The sequence below is a fragment of the Stylophora pistillata genome, chromosome 2, assembly GCF_964205215.1.
Source record: "Stylophora pistillata chromosome 2, jaStyPist1.2, whole genome shotgun sequence".
NCBI lineage: Eukaryota > Metazoa > Cnidaria > Anthozoa > Scleractinia > Pocilloporidae > Stylophora > Stylophora pistillata.
In genome coordinates, this window is record NC_142520.1 from 49,502,825 (window position 1) to 49,519,877 (window position 17,053).

Sequence of the window (17,053 nt, forward strand, 5' to 3'; positions counted from 1 at the left end):
GTCGATAGCCGGGAGTGACTCTAGCTTCTTGAGTGCTTAGCAAACCTCCCAAGTGCATCCATAACTCAATAGTGTACGCTGTGATGTTTACCATTTGTTTTATAACATAGCATTGAAACACTGTAGCTAAAGAGTTCCCTTTTATTTAACAAATCTTACGCGACCAGAAAAAACAAGCGCGCGCGGAAAAATGGTCTTTGCATTTGCTCACGTCATTAGCGTACACCCATGAGCGGGACGCTAAATTGACCAATCAGAGCACGCGCTTTACTTTGGTTATGTTATAATTTTATCTAAGTCGTGGCTGATTAACTTAAATGCGCGCAAATTACTTAAAAGGCCGCTATGACCAGAAAGAACGAAAATCAACGTTTTCATTCAAACTAAGATATTGGGTGCGAAATCCAGCATAACATGTTCAGCTCTAGAGAGAGCCAACTTCTAAAAGCGGTAAACAAATGTTATTTTCTAGCATTTCTTGGCCTTTATTTGGTTGGAATAAGGCAGGTGCTTTCGTAGCTAAATATAGAAGTGAAACAAGCTGTAATTACACGAAGGGAATAATATAAATAACGCACGTAGCCTTTGTGCGTTCTAAATATTGCTTAACTTAATTAATAGAACTTGCCTAATTTTTTTGTAACTCGAAATAATGAAAAACAATTTTATCTACGTCCTAGCTGATCAACTTAAATGCGCGCAAGTTACTTTGAAGGCCACTATAAATGAAAAAAGGAAAATCAGCGTTTTGATTCCAACCGAGATATAATGAGCGCTATCACTGTAAAAATAAACATTTTCCTAAAGCTTAATAAACACTGATTTCGGATATTTAATTGAATTTTATGATTGAATAGAGTTGGAGCTTATTCTTTCATGCCGAGACATATGTTTGTTTGACGACGCATTTTAACAAACACGCTTCTATCTTATCGGAACGTGACCTACACATGTTGATCTGAAAAAACGTGTCTGAAATTTTTATTTTAACACTTCATTATTTTTTAGCCATCCTTTTAACTTCAAAGTAGCGCTTTTCAGCGAAGTTTTCAAAGTAGAGGCTATATCTCAAGAAGTAAAGCAAAAATCGAAAATCCGAAAATCCAAAGTTAAGCGGAGCGTAGCTGTTTGATGTTTTGTTGGTGTTTGTTTGTGAGGTTGGTTTGTCGGTGTTTAGTTACTACGCGTTCCTAATTCACACCTGCGAAGGCTGTTATCCAATCACATTTGAGCAATTCATTTGACACTACATGTATTTTGCCTGTCGCCGCTGATGCTGCAAGATAGTGGAGAGTGGATAGAGTTTGTGAGGAGTTAGGTCGAGCAGGTTAAGTGTGACACGTGTGAATATGAAGCTATTTGTATCGAAAGCTAGGTGCTTCAACTGGCAGAAAAATGATCCGGGAAAGAGGTCAGGCAATAGACCCTAGCCGCTGAATTTCACTAAGTCTGTTAGGAACCCCTATCACTATCGGTGAATGATATGTCCGCTCACATGCAAACTGCAAAGAAATTTACCTTTTTCCGGGGTGGCAACAGAACTTTGCCATTGATATCATGAAATGCGGCCAAGTTAAAAGAGAAACATGACGAAATATTGACACAGGCAAATCCACAGTTACTGTCATCCATAACATGATCTAAACGAACACTAGTGACGTTGAGGTAGGGAAACTTGTGACGCTTAAAGGTGACATAAGCCATTCTTTTATTTGTGCCTTGGCTGAGAGGTGCACCTTGTACATAGACCACTTTTCTTTCTAGAATGAAACATAGAATGGAAAAAAAACATTATTTCAAAGTATTTTGCTCATGCCCAATATCTTATCAGAATTCTAAAACACTTACGCACAATAAGAAGCATGTGTTAGAAAATACCAGAATTACTAGTACGTGGAAACAAGTCCTTGAAGGTTCGACAAGTCTAAAGATAATTTTCAGCCGGAGTTGTATGCAACTACATTTCACCCTTGAACCGAAATCTGATCAGTTTCCTCGCTTTTGAATTAAGATTAAGCAATTCTCTAGCAAACTGTAAGGAATTCGCCAGAGTGTAAAACGACATGGTAAAATTCTGGGGGCTTATTTAATATTTGGCTTAACAGATCTCATATCAATTGATAACCTGTTGCAGGTTTCTGCGTTTGTTTCTCGGTGTTTGGTTACTATGCGTTTCTAATTCACACCTCGGAGGGCTGTTATCCAATCAAATTAGAGCAATTCATTTGACACTACATGTATTTTTCATGTAATAGTAATAGTAATAATAATTTTAGTCAAAGTTTAATGTCTTAACGTGGGGCATGGCTACCTATATTGCTCGAGCCAGAGGCTCATGTATGAAACGCTTGACAACAACCCACCCATCCCACCCCAGGGGAGGACATCCATCCCACTGTTAACTTGTACGTGGGAAATTAAGGTCTCTTACCCCTAAGGGAGACGGGACCTCCATTTATTCGTCCCTATCCGAGAAGACCACAATATCTAAACCATTTCTCGATGTTATAGAAAGGCAGCATATTCTTCTCATTTATTTTAACACCTTAATTGTTAGTCCGGCCGGGACTCGAACCCTCGACCTCCCGCACATCAGTCCAGCGCTCTATGCATTGAGCTCGCCGGGAGGCGTTGATGCTGCACGAAAGTGGAGAGCAGATACAGTTTGTAAAGAGTTACGTCGAGCAGGTTAAGTGTGAAACGCGTGAATAGGAAGCTATTCGTGTCTATAGGAAGGTGCTTCAATTAGAAGAAAAAGGAGGAAAGAGGTCAGGCAGAGGAAAAAGAGCTATACTGGAAACGCAACACGGCTTTTCAACGATCGATGCTCGAAGTATAATACTACGGCCATGACGACGGACTGTCAGCGATTAGAGAGTTGCGGCTGGGGTGCTGGTCAAGTTATTTTGTCTTTGCTATGAGAGGAAAGAGATGAGCCATTACTGATTATTTCAAAATACTCATCTAAACACAATGTGACATTAAATGAATACTATCATCCTCTATAAAGTTCTTCAGTTCTAACCTAAGTTTGAAAAGTTAAGACCTGATCTCATTTTTAACGGATCCATAATTTCAACGAATAGGACTGGGATGGAGCGTGTTCTGTGTGAGCACTAAAACCAGAGTCATATTCGGTCGCTTTATATCCCTCTTCAACAAAAAAAAAAAAGTTGTCAGTTTCTGTGATTTCAACCCCATGATTTGCAAGATGACATTCCTCTTCTCCCCCACCAGTCATCATCACTGATCCATCACCATCACTGCAGTCACACCATAAGCCGGTCTTGTTGGCGCTCTGAAGGCTTCCATTGCACTCAGTTTGTTGAAGTTTAAACAGGCCCCTAAATTGACTGGAAACTTGTAATAAGTAGCCTTGAGGAAAGGTTGTATTTTCATTTTTTCTGAATCAGTAAATTGCATGAAGTACGAATGTTTCTTCATAAAACAAACAGATGAGGAGCAGTAAGGGGCTAGCAGGTATCAATTTAGCAGGTGACAATTAAACCTTGATTGCAGAGTTAACTTTTCCTGTGTTTAAAATATAAGTTTCCTCTGACTAAGATTTAATTTCCTGTTTTGTTAACTTATTTTCGTGGTCTCTTGTTAGTCCATAAGCCTTTGCACACGGGTACGCCCCCCTCTCTAATAATCGCCCGAACCTCGAATTTTTTTTTTTTTGCTAGTAGGTCCCCCTAATCTAATAAGCAATGCACTCTCGTTTTGATAAGCCTCCTTATACCGATAAGAGCCCCCATTCTAATAAAGGCCCTTATTCTGTTCTAGCTATAGCCCTGTTGAATCGAAGGACATGTACAATGAGAGCAACCGTGGTCCATCTTCCTTTAATTGCTCACTTATATCTAAAGTCTCATGAGAAAAACAGTGACATTGGTCTCAGTTTCTCGACTATTATGTCGCCGCGAGTGCGCAGTTCCTTCAAACGAAAGATCCCGTCTTAAAATGTACGTTGCGACCATTGCTTGGTAAGTCGTATTAGCAAGGAAGGAACCAGGGAAAACAAGTCCGTTTGCTAGTCTTAATCAGGGAACAGACCCGTAATTAAGGATTGAAGGAAAATTATGTTCCTAAATACTAGCTAAATATATCTATTTCGAACTTTATAGATAATTTATTTTAATCAAATGAAACAGTTTTTTGCTTACCTTTACTCGTTAATGCGCAGATGCGGATCTAAGGGTGGTTCGGGTAGTTCGGTCGAACCCCTTCAATTGTCCCTCAAAATGCTGGAAACCATTTTTCCGAAGACCTAATTTCAAAATCTCCCAGGGGAGCATGCCCTTGGACAATTCTCCGAACCCCCCTTGACTAAATCCTGGATTCACCCCAGAAGCGTGCATCTTCATGCGACTTTCAACGGCTGAAATGCGCAGTTCGTTCTGCGAAATAATCAATAGAACTGAAATGAAAGAAACCACCGAAGAGCCTCTGTGAAAATCATCGATTGAACATTTTGCAGGAGGTTTCTTTGTAGGGTCCATCCTAGCTTCAATGGAATTCGAGAGAACAGCTTCCCTGATGAAACAACTCAACTGCTGCGAGATACGACTTGTTTACTTGAGCTGAAGGTCGAGGCTTCCTATGTAACTGATATCATAAAGATCACGTCCAGTCGAGATGTAAAGTAAACTGTTATGGATTTTTCTGTTATCGCGTCACAAGGGTAAGAGTTCAGAAGCCTGACCCGACGCCAAAATGAATCTGGTTTTCAGAATGAGTGTGATCTCGTAGTTCATAATTTTGGAGTAAATCTTGCTTATTTATCGCGTCAATTTGACGAGCAACCTCTGGCCTGTATTAAAATCTCGCACAATGATCTTCCCTTTCCCTTTTAAATCAAATTAGTGCAAATTATTTCTTTTCGTGATTGGAAGATGGGGTCTCGTACAACAGATAGGAAAAAAGAAAAAGCAAAGACTAGAAAGTAAAAAAAAAAAGAAAAGAACAACTAATGTGTGAGTTTAGGTTCACAGGATTGTAAGTCAAAGCGACTTACGTTGTCATGTCTTTCCACTTTGATAATCTCTACAATAGAGTCCTAAAGTGCTTACGTCACGTTTCCATAGCACCGGAATTCTGTGGTCTAAACAAACCAATATGGCGTCCCTAGCGTGACACATTGTCGTTGACCTCGAGCACTTCAAGAGCTATAATAGCGCATTTTATCCTCCAATAATAGAAATAAGATAAAGAGAATCAAGATAACCTTTGGCCTTACTATTGAAGAGTATAATAAGCGGACAAAAGCACCTGGTGAGCAATAATTCGAGTCAAAACGCAACGGAGACGAAGTTTGCGATGGGCCAGTGTTTTCATCCAGATTGCAATCACACATCTGAAAGCCACTGCTGCCGATTCTTTTCGTTTCCAGACCAGAAAAAACATAAAACACTCTATGATAAGTGGATATCATTTGTAAGGTGAGTATTTTTCGAAAAATATATATTTCGATGCTGTACCATCGATTAGAAATAGCTGTTTTTTTTTTATCTCAAACTGATTCACGATTAGCTGTTTCTCTTTCTTGTCTTATTTGTTTTCTCGCGGCTTTGCCTTTCCTTGTCTTCAGTCTTGATCTAAGATTATTTAGTTACTAAAAAACTATATGATAGTTGTGAGTATCAAAGCTTTTACACTAACTAGTATTAAGTAACAAGCTAAGAGAAATACTCGCTTCGCATTCACGTCTTAGACTACAAGGTTAAGCATGTGACCAACTAAACTTTGGGTTTTTTAAGCGCAAGTATAGTAACTGCTTCTGTCTTTTTCTGTTATAGGAGAGGAGATAGAAAGCCCAGCAAACATTCGCGACTTTGCAGTTGTCACTTTAAAGATGGGCGAAAAGAAAATATGCCAACCATCAGTGACAGAAACAGGCACAAGCTGTTTGATAGTTTGGACTTGCTGCCAGGTACAGGACCAACACCTCCCAGTACACCTACCCCCAAGAAAAAACGGAAAGTGTCTGCCGAGCCCACGAAATTACCAACTGTAGCATCTGTGCTTGAAGAGATTAAAGAGAACTCTGAACCATGTTCCACTGAATGCTCACAAGAGGAAAAGACAAGTTCCAAAGAAGCTCTGCTGTCAATAGAGCTTGATATGACTTCAACAGAACTTGCTAAATGTAATATCTTGCTAGTGATATAAACCCACGAGGTCAAACAACATGGCCGCTTCAACACAACTTTATTCCAGCAATGTATTCTGGTACATACACAGTAACCTTAGAGGGTACTTAATATATTACACTGCTTTCCCCTTACAAATAAGATATCCTTACCAGTAACACAATAGTAGCCATAACATTCACTACAGGTTCAGTCGGTCAACAGGTTTCCTAATTCTCTCTGATCGCCTCAGAACAACCGGCGATGGTGTGTTTAAATTCTTTTCACTAATACTAGAATTAGGCTCATCATCTTTTTCTGAAAAATTGACTGGTGGCTGCGGCACCCCGGATGAAACTTTGCTATTATCTACACTTAGAGTGGGTTGCTCACACAGCTCTGGGACAGGTATGTCCAACTCTCTAGTTTCATATGGCACCTGATCATATGCTTTAATTAAATGATCAACATGAACATATCTGGTCTTATAGCCAGTCTTAACTAAATATGTTCTGGGTCCACAGACCTTAACTACCCTTCCCAGAATCCACCTCTCAGTATTGCTACGGGCTTGAGTATTTCTCACTCGAACTATGTCATTCTCTGCAAACAGCCTATCTTGATGACCCTTTAAATCCTTATATTCCTTCTGCTTATTTTGTTTACTCTCTACGGTTTTGGCTAGATCAGGTTTCACTAGAGTTAAACGAGTACGCAGTCTACGTCTCATCAGCAGTTCTGCTGGCGTAGCACCTGTGGTGCTGTGTGGGGTGGTACGGTATCTCAAGAGGAAGTCTGCTAGTCTATGTTTGATAGACCTTCCCTTGTTTCCCTCTAGAACTTGTTTGACAAGCGCCTCCTTTACCACCCTGACTGATCTCTCAGCAGCACCATTTGATTGTGGGTGATAAGGAGGAGTTAGGGTATGTTTAATGCCATTTTTATACATAAACTCAGCAAACTCACTTGAAACAAATTGTGGCCCATTATCTGATACCAACTCCTCGGGCAAACCATGTTGGGCAAATATAAGACGCAACTCATTTATGGTTTTCTCTGTGGTGATTGAGGTCATGTGCTTAACCTCTATCCATTTTGAAAAACTATCAACCACCACAAAAAAAAAATCACTCCCTTTCTGACAAAAATCAACATGAATACGCTGAAAGGGTCGCGTGGCCCATTTCCAGGGTATCAATGGGGCACAAGGTGGAGAGGTCCGCACATCCTGACACACTGAGCATAGTTTAATCTTTTGTTCAATTTCCTCATCCATCTTGGGCCACCAAACACAGGTGCGTGCTATTGCTTTCATTGCACAAATGCCTGGGTGCTCCCAATGCAACTCCTCCAACATCTTTTCCCTAAATACTGGGGGAATGATCACCCTGGAACCCCAGAGAATGCAATTTTGTTCGCAAGAAAGTTCATGTCGACGGGTGTAATAGGGTTTTAAATCTTCATCACAAACCTCTGGCCACCCCACCATGACCCAATCAAGTACCTTGCTTAACCCTGGATCCATCAATGTAGCTTTCCCAATCTCTTTTGCAGTTATGGGGAAATCTTTGTCAATGGCACTTACATTGTAAATCTCACTCTCACTGCCAATCTTAGACTCTTCATGGGGTAATCTAGAAAGGGCATCACAGTTGCTGTGCTTCTCGGAGCTCCTGTACTCAATGTTATAGTCATATGCTGAAAGGACAAGTGCCCAGCGCTGCATACGGGCAGCTGCAAGTGTGGGTATAGCAGCTTTTGGGCCCAAAATAGCCAACAATGGCTGGTGGTCAGTTACTAAAGTGAACTTTCGTCCATATAGAAACTGATTAAATTTTTTTACCCCAAAAATAATAGACAAGGCCTCCCGTTCAATTTGAGCATAATTTTTCTCACTTGAGCTGAGGGTACGTGATGCATATGCTATTGGCCTTTCTTGACCATCCTCCATTACATGACTAAGCACTGCCCCCAAACCATAACTCGATGCGTCACAAGCTAACTTAAGCTCACAATTTAGATCATAGTGGACCAACAGCGACTCACTGGTGAGGCCCTCCTTGCATGCCTCGAAAGCTTTCTGGCAGTCATCTGTCCATTCCCATTGAATAGTTTTCTGCAAAAGCCTATGCAGAGGTGCTAAGGTTGTAGCCAGCCCTGGCAAAAAGGAATGATAATACTGAACCATGCCCAGGAAGGACCTTAATTCACTCACATTCTTTGGGGCTGGGGCTCTTTTCACTGCACTGATCTTCTCCTCCACCGGTTGCAGGCCTTCGGCACTTATTCTCAGACCTAGATAAACCACCTCAAGTTTCAAAAACTCGCATTTTGCCAGTTTTAAATGCAAATTGTATTGGTGTAGCCTGTCCAACACATCAGCAAGTATCTTGAGATTCTCTTGCCAGTCATTGCCCCCTATCAAGATGTCATCTTGTTTACAAACACATTTTTCAATTCCCTGAAGAATTTGATCCATTTTTGCTTGAAAGATTTTTGGGGATGACTTGACCCCATAGGGCAATTTCTGGTAGGAATAAAGGCCTTTATGAGTGGTAATTGTCAAGTACTCTTGACTTTCTTTGTCAACATTCAGCTGGGCATAGGCATGTGATAGATCAAGCTTACTAAATACCTTAGAGCCAACCAGAGCAGCATACAAATCCTGAGTAGTAGGTAAAACATATTGCTCATCTTCAACTGACTGATTGATAGTGGATTTGTAGTCTCCACATATTCTGACAGTGTTATCAGCCTTTGGCACTACCACAATTGGGCTAGCCCAAAGTGACCTGTCAACTTTCTTAATAACACCATGCTTTTCTAGTTTGTCTAACTCTTTTTCGACTTGCTCTTTTAAAGCGTATGGAACCCTACGCGCTTTCACGAATACAGGTTTTGCATCGCCTCTCATAGTAATATGGGCCTCAAGGCCCGTTATACCTTTGTAACTCTCAGTAAACAATTCGCTATGTTTAGATAGCAACTCATTCAGTTGACTATCAGCACTCCTAGGGTCTCCCTTGGGGATACAAAATATCTCACCCCACTCAAACTTAATGTGCCGCAACCAGTTTTTACCAAGTAAAGTAGGTTTTGCATCATAATTGGCTACAAGAATGGGTAGAGAGTATTGTTTACCCTTATACACTATGTCACACTGCATTTCCCCTGACACATCAAGTAATTCACCCGTGTATGTCTTAAGTGTTACTTTAGAAGGAGACAGAGGCTTGTCTGCAAACCTCTCTAGATATTCACTTCTACTCATTATTGAGAAATCTGCAGCTGTGTCTAACTCCATCATACACAGTTTACCATTGATTTCCATTTCTACAGTGTACCTATTGCAGTTAGGCTTGTTTTGGTCAAGCGAATTCAGAGAATAAATTCCTAATTCCTCATCCTCACACTCATCATTGCCTGATTCTGAAGCCTGTACACTATGAATTTTACCCTTTCTCTTTTCATCCTTACTGCGACAAACAGAAGCTAAATGCCCAATCTTGGAGCACTTGTAGCATTTTGCTGACTTAAATTTACAAGACTGACCTGAATGATTACCCCCACACCTAGGACATGACAATTGTTCAGTGTTCTTCTTTTCAGTGTTTTTACTTCCTTGTTCTGTCAACTTGTTGACTTGAACAGTTTCACTGCGTGAAGGGTGAAATTCTTGGGTGTTCCTGTCTGCCATCTCCATGGTCCTGGCAATACTGCAAGCCTTTTCGAATGTGAGGTCATCTGTGTTCAGTAGTTTGTTTTGTATCTTCGGATTGTTCAGTCCGCATACGAATCGGTCACGTAACGCCCGATTGAGAAATTCACCATAATTACAGTGGACCGCCAATCTCTTCAAAGCCAGCACATAATCGCTAACTGATTCTTCGGATTTTTGATTTCGCGTGCCAAAGTGAAAACTTTGTGCGATTTCCAGGGGCTTCGGGTTGTAGTGTTTCTCCAAGACTTCCACAATGTTAGTGAATGACACATCCTTCGGTTTAGTGGGCGCCAATAAGTTGCTGAGGGTTGTGTATACCTCTGGCCCCACTTCTGTCAGGAAAATGGCACGTTTCCTGTTCGCTACCACAAGGTTGGTGGCAGCGCTTCCCTCTCCTGTTGTCGTTACAATGTTGTTGGCTGTAAAGAACATTTCCATCCTCTCAACGTAGGCACTAAACGTTTCACGTGCGACGTTGAACTCGCCAACACGTCCAAATAATCCACTCGCACTAGTGCTGGCCATCTTCTATGCCACAACACACACAGCGTTGTCCAAAGACCTTGCACTTTTGAATGACGTGGAAAAACGACCGATCCTCGTCGCCAAAATGTAATATCTTGCTAGTGATATAAACCCACGAGGTCAAACAACATGGCCGCTTCAACACAACTTTATTCCAGCAATGTATTCTGGTACATACACAGTAACCTTAGAGGGTACTTAATATATTACACTAAACACAAGGAAATGTCAAGTTACTATAGTGCACACTACTCTGCTACGAGCTTGAGCCCTGAGGTGATACGGATGGAGACAGGTCTACCCACTAAGGATGTTCTTGATATTGTTGTGGGATATGTTTCAAGATTCAAGGGTGAAATAAACTATTATGCTGGATGGAAGGTTGAGGGGATCACACTTGAGGACCAGATATTTATCACTCTGATGAAACTGAAACAAAATTATACCAATCTACATTTAGCCCAGTTGTTTTCATGCAGTGTTGCAACTGTTGCTAACATAGTACTAACTTTTGTCCATGTTTTGCATTCTCTCCTGTTCAAAGACATCATGACAACCGTGCCATCTAGAGAAAAGAACAAGATGTGTTTGCCATCCTCTTTCACTGAGTACAGCAGTTGCCGCATTGTGATTGATTGTACAGACATTGAAATTGCTGCACCTAAGCTCATGTCCCAGCAGAATGCTACAAATTCCAGCTACAGGGGAATGAACTCTTTCAAAGTCATTATAGGGGTTGCCCCAAATGGAGTTAAAACCTATGTTAGTGATCTTTTTCCTGGCTCAGTCAGTGACAAGGTCATGGTTAAAGAGTCTGGGTTTTGTAAACATTTGAGTGCTGGTGATCTTGTTCTGGCAGACAAAGGTTTTCTCATCAGCGATGTAGTTCCAAGAGGTGTTTCAGTGAACATACCACCATTTCTCAGCAATGGAAAGTTTACAGAGAGTGAGGAAAGGGCGACAAAATCAATAGCTCGATGTCGCATCCACGTAGAGCGTGCAAATGCAAGACTTAAGAGTTTTCGCATCCTTGGCTTCATCCCAGCATTTTTGAGGTGCCATGCTGACAAGCTATGCCAACTGTGCTCAGCTCTTGTTAATTTGCAGTATCCATTGATCAAGGATGGCTGCGAAGACTTTGAATGTGACTGAATAGAACTTTTTTTCAACTAAATTATAGTACAATGAGTTTTTAATATTATTTTTGTATTACTAGAAGCCCTACTGTAACAGATCAAATGGTATTGACATAGCTTTGGTCAAAAATATGATGTGGTCAGTTTTACATTTTTCTGATATTCATCTCCTTTATGTTCATTAATACAAACTACTATGTGTTCTGTGAAAATAGATTAAATAGATTAAATTGTCATTTCAACTAAATCCAGGTCAGGGGCATGTGACCAGTATGGAATTCTTTCGTCCAGTAGTTCCAAGTGTGAAAGTCGTGCTGGCTGAAAGGTTTTACTCTTGTGTCTGTGAAGCTGGGAGCCTGAGTCCAGGTGTATAAAACTGAAGCCACACTTAAATTAGCTTTAAGGGATGGTGAGAGGTAGTCAGAAAAAATAACCTGTGCTGCATGGATTTTGTTTTGGCTCCCTCCCCTTTCCTTTGCATTGCTATCCAAGCCTACTTAAGCGTGGCATAAGTTTTATGCACCTGGGCCCTGTTGAGTAACCAGGATAAGTGTTACCAGCTACCAGTAGCCATTGGTTGCAAAAAAAAATTGTTTAAGCTTGCTTTCAGGAAGAATGTAATTTATTATTAAGTTACTATGCTAAATGGAAAAATGTGGGTTCTTTATCTTGTGTCTCTATCTGAGTGTAGAATATGTAATGTTATATTAAGAAATTAATGTATGAAATTTAAAAAAATACCTTTTAACATTAGCTACTGCCTATTTACATTAGCTCCCACTCCCCCCCCCCTCCCCCCCACTTTGATTATGTCCAGCATCTGTGCACCACTTTTCAAAGTTCTCCCTCGGTAATCTTTGGGAATAGTTGATGAAAGTAAAAATCACTCAAGATAGTAATATTGTGCTCCCAAGATTCATCTCATTCAATCTTGATAACAACACTATCCTTTGTGGTCCATACAACAAAGTAGCAGAATTTGCGCTTTGTCAGGAACATCTGGCCTTGACACTGATGCCAGTAAACATGTGTGGTAGACAGAGTATAATTCCCTTCCTTCTCCTCCAAGTAAAAGTCTTTGTGCCCACAAGCTTCCTTGATTGTCGCATTTCGATGTGTGTAGGGGCACTTACACTCAATCACCGAGTCGTCTCCCACAAGTCCATCAGGGGAAGCACCCAGAACTCCCGACTCGAGTAGCCAAAGGCCGGTCTGTACAGGTGTAAAGTTTGTGATGTTGGTGAAGGACTTCAGGGCCTCAGTCTCATTGTCCTGTCCCCATGCAATTGCTTTAACTGCACTCAAGTTGTATTCCCCAAGTAGTCGCTTGATAAGAGACGGTGTAACTCTTTTTGCCTGGAGGACGGAGCCAAAATTACTAGCAGTCAGGCGGCCTCTACGAGCTTGGTGCCATGCAGGGCTGTTTCGCTGGCCAGCCGTGAGGGTGCTCACAACATTTATGGTTCTCTAGCTAGCTCCTCTACTTTGGCATTCTCAATCAAGTACTCTAATTGTTTTTCCTTCGTAGATGCCATAAGGAAACCTTCTGAGTAAATGATATCCTCAATCGTCTTGATCGAGAGAGGGGTAGCAGGTTGTGGTTCGGGACTCAAGATCCAGCAGGTCCCTGTAAATTTGCCATAGCGCTTTAGTTCGCTGTACAGCCACATCCGATCTTCTCGGCTAGGATCGCGCGCCAAAGGGCTGTAATCCTTCTTCTTCGGTGGCGCTGGAAACATCTGGCTTGCAGACTGTACGCTTTCTGCCTTTCGCTTTCGTTTCCATTGGCATTCCAGGTCCGTCCTGCTAAGGTTATGGATGCCATAAATAAATATGGCTGCCGCGTGACTGCACTTGAACTCGCCGCGAGGACACTCGCATTCTGTGTTTTTTATTTCAAGGTTTTCATCGAGATAAATCTGATAAAAAGATAATTCGAAACAGACACGTAAGTTGCAATATATATTCCGCAATATAAACATTAAATTGGAGGTGAAATCGGGGTTGGGAGTTCTTCGAATTGAACTTACGTGTTGTGATCCCAAATTGGCAACTTACTGTGACTTTGTAGTCCTTATTTTTCATGCTTGCTTGGACTTCACCTTTGATAACTCCCCTGGAATAAATAAAGCTTTGGACATGGTCGGATTTGAAGTGGTTTTCTCCGCGATCAAGCGATTTCTGCTCTCCAGAAAAGAAAGAAACGAGTGAGCATATCGATAAAGACGCCATGTTTGAAGTATGAGTTTAAACTGTTTAGACCAGAAAAAAATGCTGTCATAGCAACGTGACGTCACACTTTAGGACTCTATAGGTTGGGGTTGTATTCGTCAGAAAGATCACCGCGTGAGTTCATAGCAGAATTCTTATGTAAGGGTACCATTAGCAAAATGATTAGTTCAAGGATGGTTACTGATTTTCAGTTTTAAATTAGCTCAAAAACGTTCAGCAACTGGATAATCCGTGCGGAGGGGGGAGGGGGGGGGCTGAGGTATGCATGTGTTGGGTCTGTGCCGCTGGCTTCTTAGAACTCCTACTCAATTATAGTTGATTATATCGCCACTTATAGACTCCATTTTGGTCGCTTTTGGGAAAATGTAAACATCGTTTAAGCCATGAACCTTTCCATTTTGAAATCCCTAATTAGCAGAATTTTCTTACCCTCAAAAGCCCGAAAATGTGCGATCCATTCCAATAACTCTATCAAAAATGCACCTTTATATTTTAGTTAATCCAGTAGGGAAAATGCAGTACCATTCATGGGCACATTACCCTTAGCGAATAACAGAGAATCCCCCCCCCCCCCATTATATTCATGACAAAGTTAGCAGAATTAAGCAAGATGCCGTAATCAGAGACTGACACTATTCTTAAGCTGTCTCATTGGTAGTCCAGATTTTAGTTCCAGGCCTCCTACTGGTACGCTGAACCATTGAAGGTTCAATTGATCAATGGCCTAGAATACTTGAACATAATAAGTAGACTATATCTAAATTTTTCAAATTGTTCAGTAGATACTATACGTCAAGGAAAAAGTTTTTATTCATCTGGTTATTCATTTTTTTTATGCCAATTTAACAAAACACGAATTATTTTATATAGCTTAAGAAATCTCTTGATGAAGTAACCGATGAACTGATTAAACATATCTTGCATATTTTATGTCTGATATCACTTAACAATCATCAATGAATACTTAACATTTCCTTGAGATCGATGAGTCGTAAGTCTGACATAAATTAATTTTACTGAAGTTGATTTTCTCGAAAAGTTCTAATAGTAATTAATTTGCTGCTTGTACAGATCATAGGATGTTTAAAGCGTTGCAGCGGGGGTGATGGTCAAGTTATTTTAACTTTGCTACGAGAGGGGAAAGATGCGCTATTACTAACCATTTTAAGATGTTCATCTAACTTGGATTAAAAAGTGACATTAAATGAATAATTTCATTCTCTATAAAGTTCTTTAGCTCTAAACTAAGTTTGAAAAATGAAGAGCTGATTATTTTTAACGGATCCATAAGTTCAACGAGTAGGACTGGGATGGAGCAGCTCTAGTAAGAGCATTATAACCAAAGTCATATTCAGTCTCGCTGGTTCCTAAGTCAACAAAAGAAGAAGAACCAGTTTCTGTGATTCCAATCCCATGATCTGCACGTGCACATCTACTTCCTCCTCCACCAATCATCATTACTGATCCATCACCACTACTCCAGTCACACCAGAAGCCGATCTTGTCTGCGCTTTGGATGTTTCCATTGCATTCAGCCTGTTGAAAGCCGTCTGTTGACTTGTACTGTCCGCCATATTGAACCGTACAACTTCCCAGACACCGATCACTGGCCCAGACTTTGCCATTTCTAAAGTCGCCATAACTTGTGATTTTCGATCGGAATGTTTGTCCACCCAAACAGTTACCCATGGTCTGTAAGAGAGGGGTGTGGCTGGGGTCGTCACTGCGCGTGATTTTTATTTTGCTACCGCTGACCGACCAAAAGGCTGTTGAGATCATATCTTTGTTCACTGAAGGGTCGTTTGTCTCTCCAGTGGCAATTTGCTGGTCATACCACCACTTACCATCATCACGCATCCAATTCTTGCCATCGCTGTTTGAGAATCGAGCGATAAGAGTCCAGCCTGCAAAGAAAGAACATTTCCTATCTTTTCTGTTTCTAATAACAATGCATGGATAGTTTAATCTTATTTCTAAGTCTTTCTGGATGGCCATATCGAAAAGGATATTAATTTATTCTTTTTCTAGCTTTTAACAAGTTGTGCAATGGTTTCAACCTTCTTCTGTTTTTCTTGGCGTAATTATTAAAATAAATTAACCATGAGAAATTTTCTGGTGACCACAAAGGAAATATATTTATAAAAAATTAAATTATTAATTTGACAAAACTCGCAGGGAGGAAATAGCTATAGCTTAATTAGTTAACTGACTCTAAGTGGTGTGATTAACAGATTAAGAACAAATAGGGTTACTCATACATGTTTTCCCACTTTTACAAGAACAGTTGTAGGAACCATAAGTGTTCTGGCAATTGGCGTTAACGTCACAAGGCCAGAGGGATGCATTGCACTCGTCAATATCTGAAGGAAAATAGAAATTAACCTTTGGGTAAATTTACAAGAGAATTTGGAAATCAATGATAATAATAGGAAAGCGGTTAACAGCTGAAATTTTAGGCACTATCCGATTGGGGAGGAGAATTACAACGTCAGTTAAGTATGAAGCAGTCATGTAAATGTACACTAAATTTTGTTTCATCAGTTACACAATGTCCCCATTTGCATGGTTCACGCAAACGCAGACGTTGCTGTATGTCTTCTTCCAATGTTTTACATTCTTCTGACTAACAGATCAGCAACAAATAGGGTTTACCTGTACATGTTTTTCCATTCCCAATAAATCCGCTTTTACAGGAACAACTGTAGGAGCCGTTAGTGTTGTGGCAGTCTGCATTAATGTCACAAGGCCGAATGGAAGTACTGCACTCGTCAATATCTGCAAGGGCAAAACGATATTAATTTTTGGCAAAATGAACAAAAGAGTTTGGAAGTATACGTTAACGACAGGAATGCGGTAAACAGCTAAGCTCTGAGTCATTTTCCAGTCGTGAAAGAGAAATATAATGTTAGAGAGCTAGAGCTTCGTAATGGCTGGTCGGTTGTGTTCATCTGGCTCTGTGATGATTTACCTCCTAACTTGTCTAATGGTGCTCCATTTCTCAAGAAAGCTTTAAATACTTTCGGAAGATGGTCACCTTTCGCGTTTGGAAGCTGGTAGGTACGCAACTAAATGAGAGTCAACTTTTCTTCCGAATCCCGAGCCAGCTTTTGCTCCTCCTTGCAGTACGAAAGGCTTAAGAATTTATCATCTAAATATCCACAGTCAGGGTTTACGAAACAAACTGGATGGATTACGCCTATTTTTTTAATTAGCGTGAACCCTACATTCTTCCTTTAAACGAAACATGGCTTGACGAGAGTATCACAGATAAACAACACCTTCCTGACTACAACATAATAAGAAGAGAT

General features: G+C 40.6%; 3 protein-coding genes across 6 annotated transcripts in view; 1 reads left to right on the forward strand and 2 right to left on the reverse strand.

Annotated features, from left to right (window-relative positions):
- The first annotated feature begins 5,050 nt into the window (after nucleotides 1–5,050).
- LOC148740072 (uncharacterized) lies at nucleotides 5,051–6,171 on the forward strand. Its single transcript, XM_088749638.1, has 2 exons — nucleotides 5,051–5,441; nucleotides 5,799–6,171. Exons 1-2 carry the CDS (start codon nucleotides 5,320–5,322, stop codon nucleotides 6,169–6,171), a joined length of 495 nt encoding a protein of 164 aa, XP_088605764.1. The 5' UTR covers nucleotides 5,051–5,319.
- Nucleotides 6,172–12,015: 5,844 nt separating this feature from the next.
- Nucleotides 12,016–13,788, reverse strand: LOC148740073 (uncharacterized). The gene is made up of 2 exons (XM_088748157.1): nucleotides 13,572–13,788; nucleotides 12,016–13,432 (listed from the first exon to the last, which is right to left on the reverse strand). The coding sequence occupies exons 1-2, from the start codon at nucleotides 13,743–13,745 to the stop codon at nucleotides 12,971–12,973; spliced, it is 636 nt and encodes a 211-aa protein (XP_088604283.1). The 5' UTR covers nucleotides 13,746–13,788; the 3' UTR covers nucleotides 12,016–12,970.
- Nucleotides 13,789–14,410: 622 nt separating this feature from the next.
- LOC148740074 (uncharacterized) overlaps nucleotides 14,411–17,053 on the reverse strand; it is a 93,825-nt gene continuing 91,182 nt past the window's right edge. For 2 of the 4 annotated variants that reach the window (XM_088748134.1, XM_088748133.1), the window contains exons 2-4: nucleotides 16,398–16,520; nucleotides 16,004–16,105; nucleotides 14,414–15,649 (exon numbers count right to left, since the gene is read on the reverse strand). In XM_088748134.1, the coding sequence (XP_088604260.1) occupies nucleotides 15,021–15,602 (582 nt within the window). In that variant the 5' untranslated portion in view covers nucleotides 15,603–15,649; nucleotides 16,004–16,105; nucleotides 16,398–16,520 and the 3' untranslated portion in view covers nucleotides 14,414–15,020. Of the gene's footprint in view, nucleotides 15,650–16,003; nucleotides 16,106–16,397; nucleotides 16,521–17,053 lie in introns of all 4 variants that reach the window. The other 2 variants (XM_088748130.1, XM_088748132.1) reach the window with 2 other exon arrangements.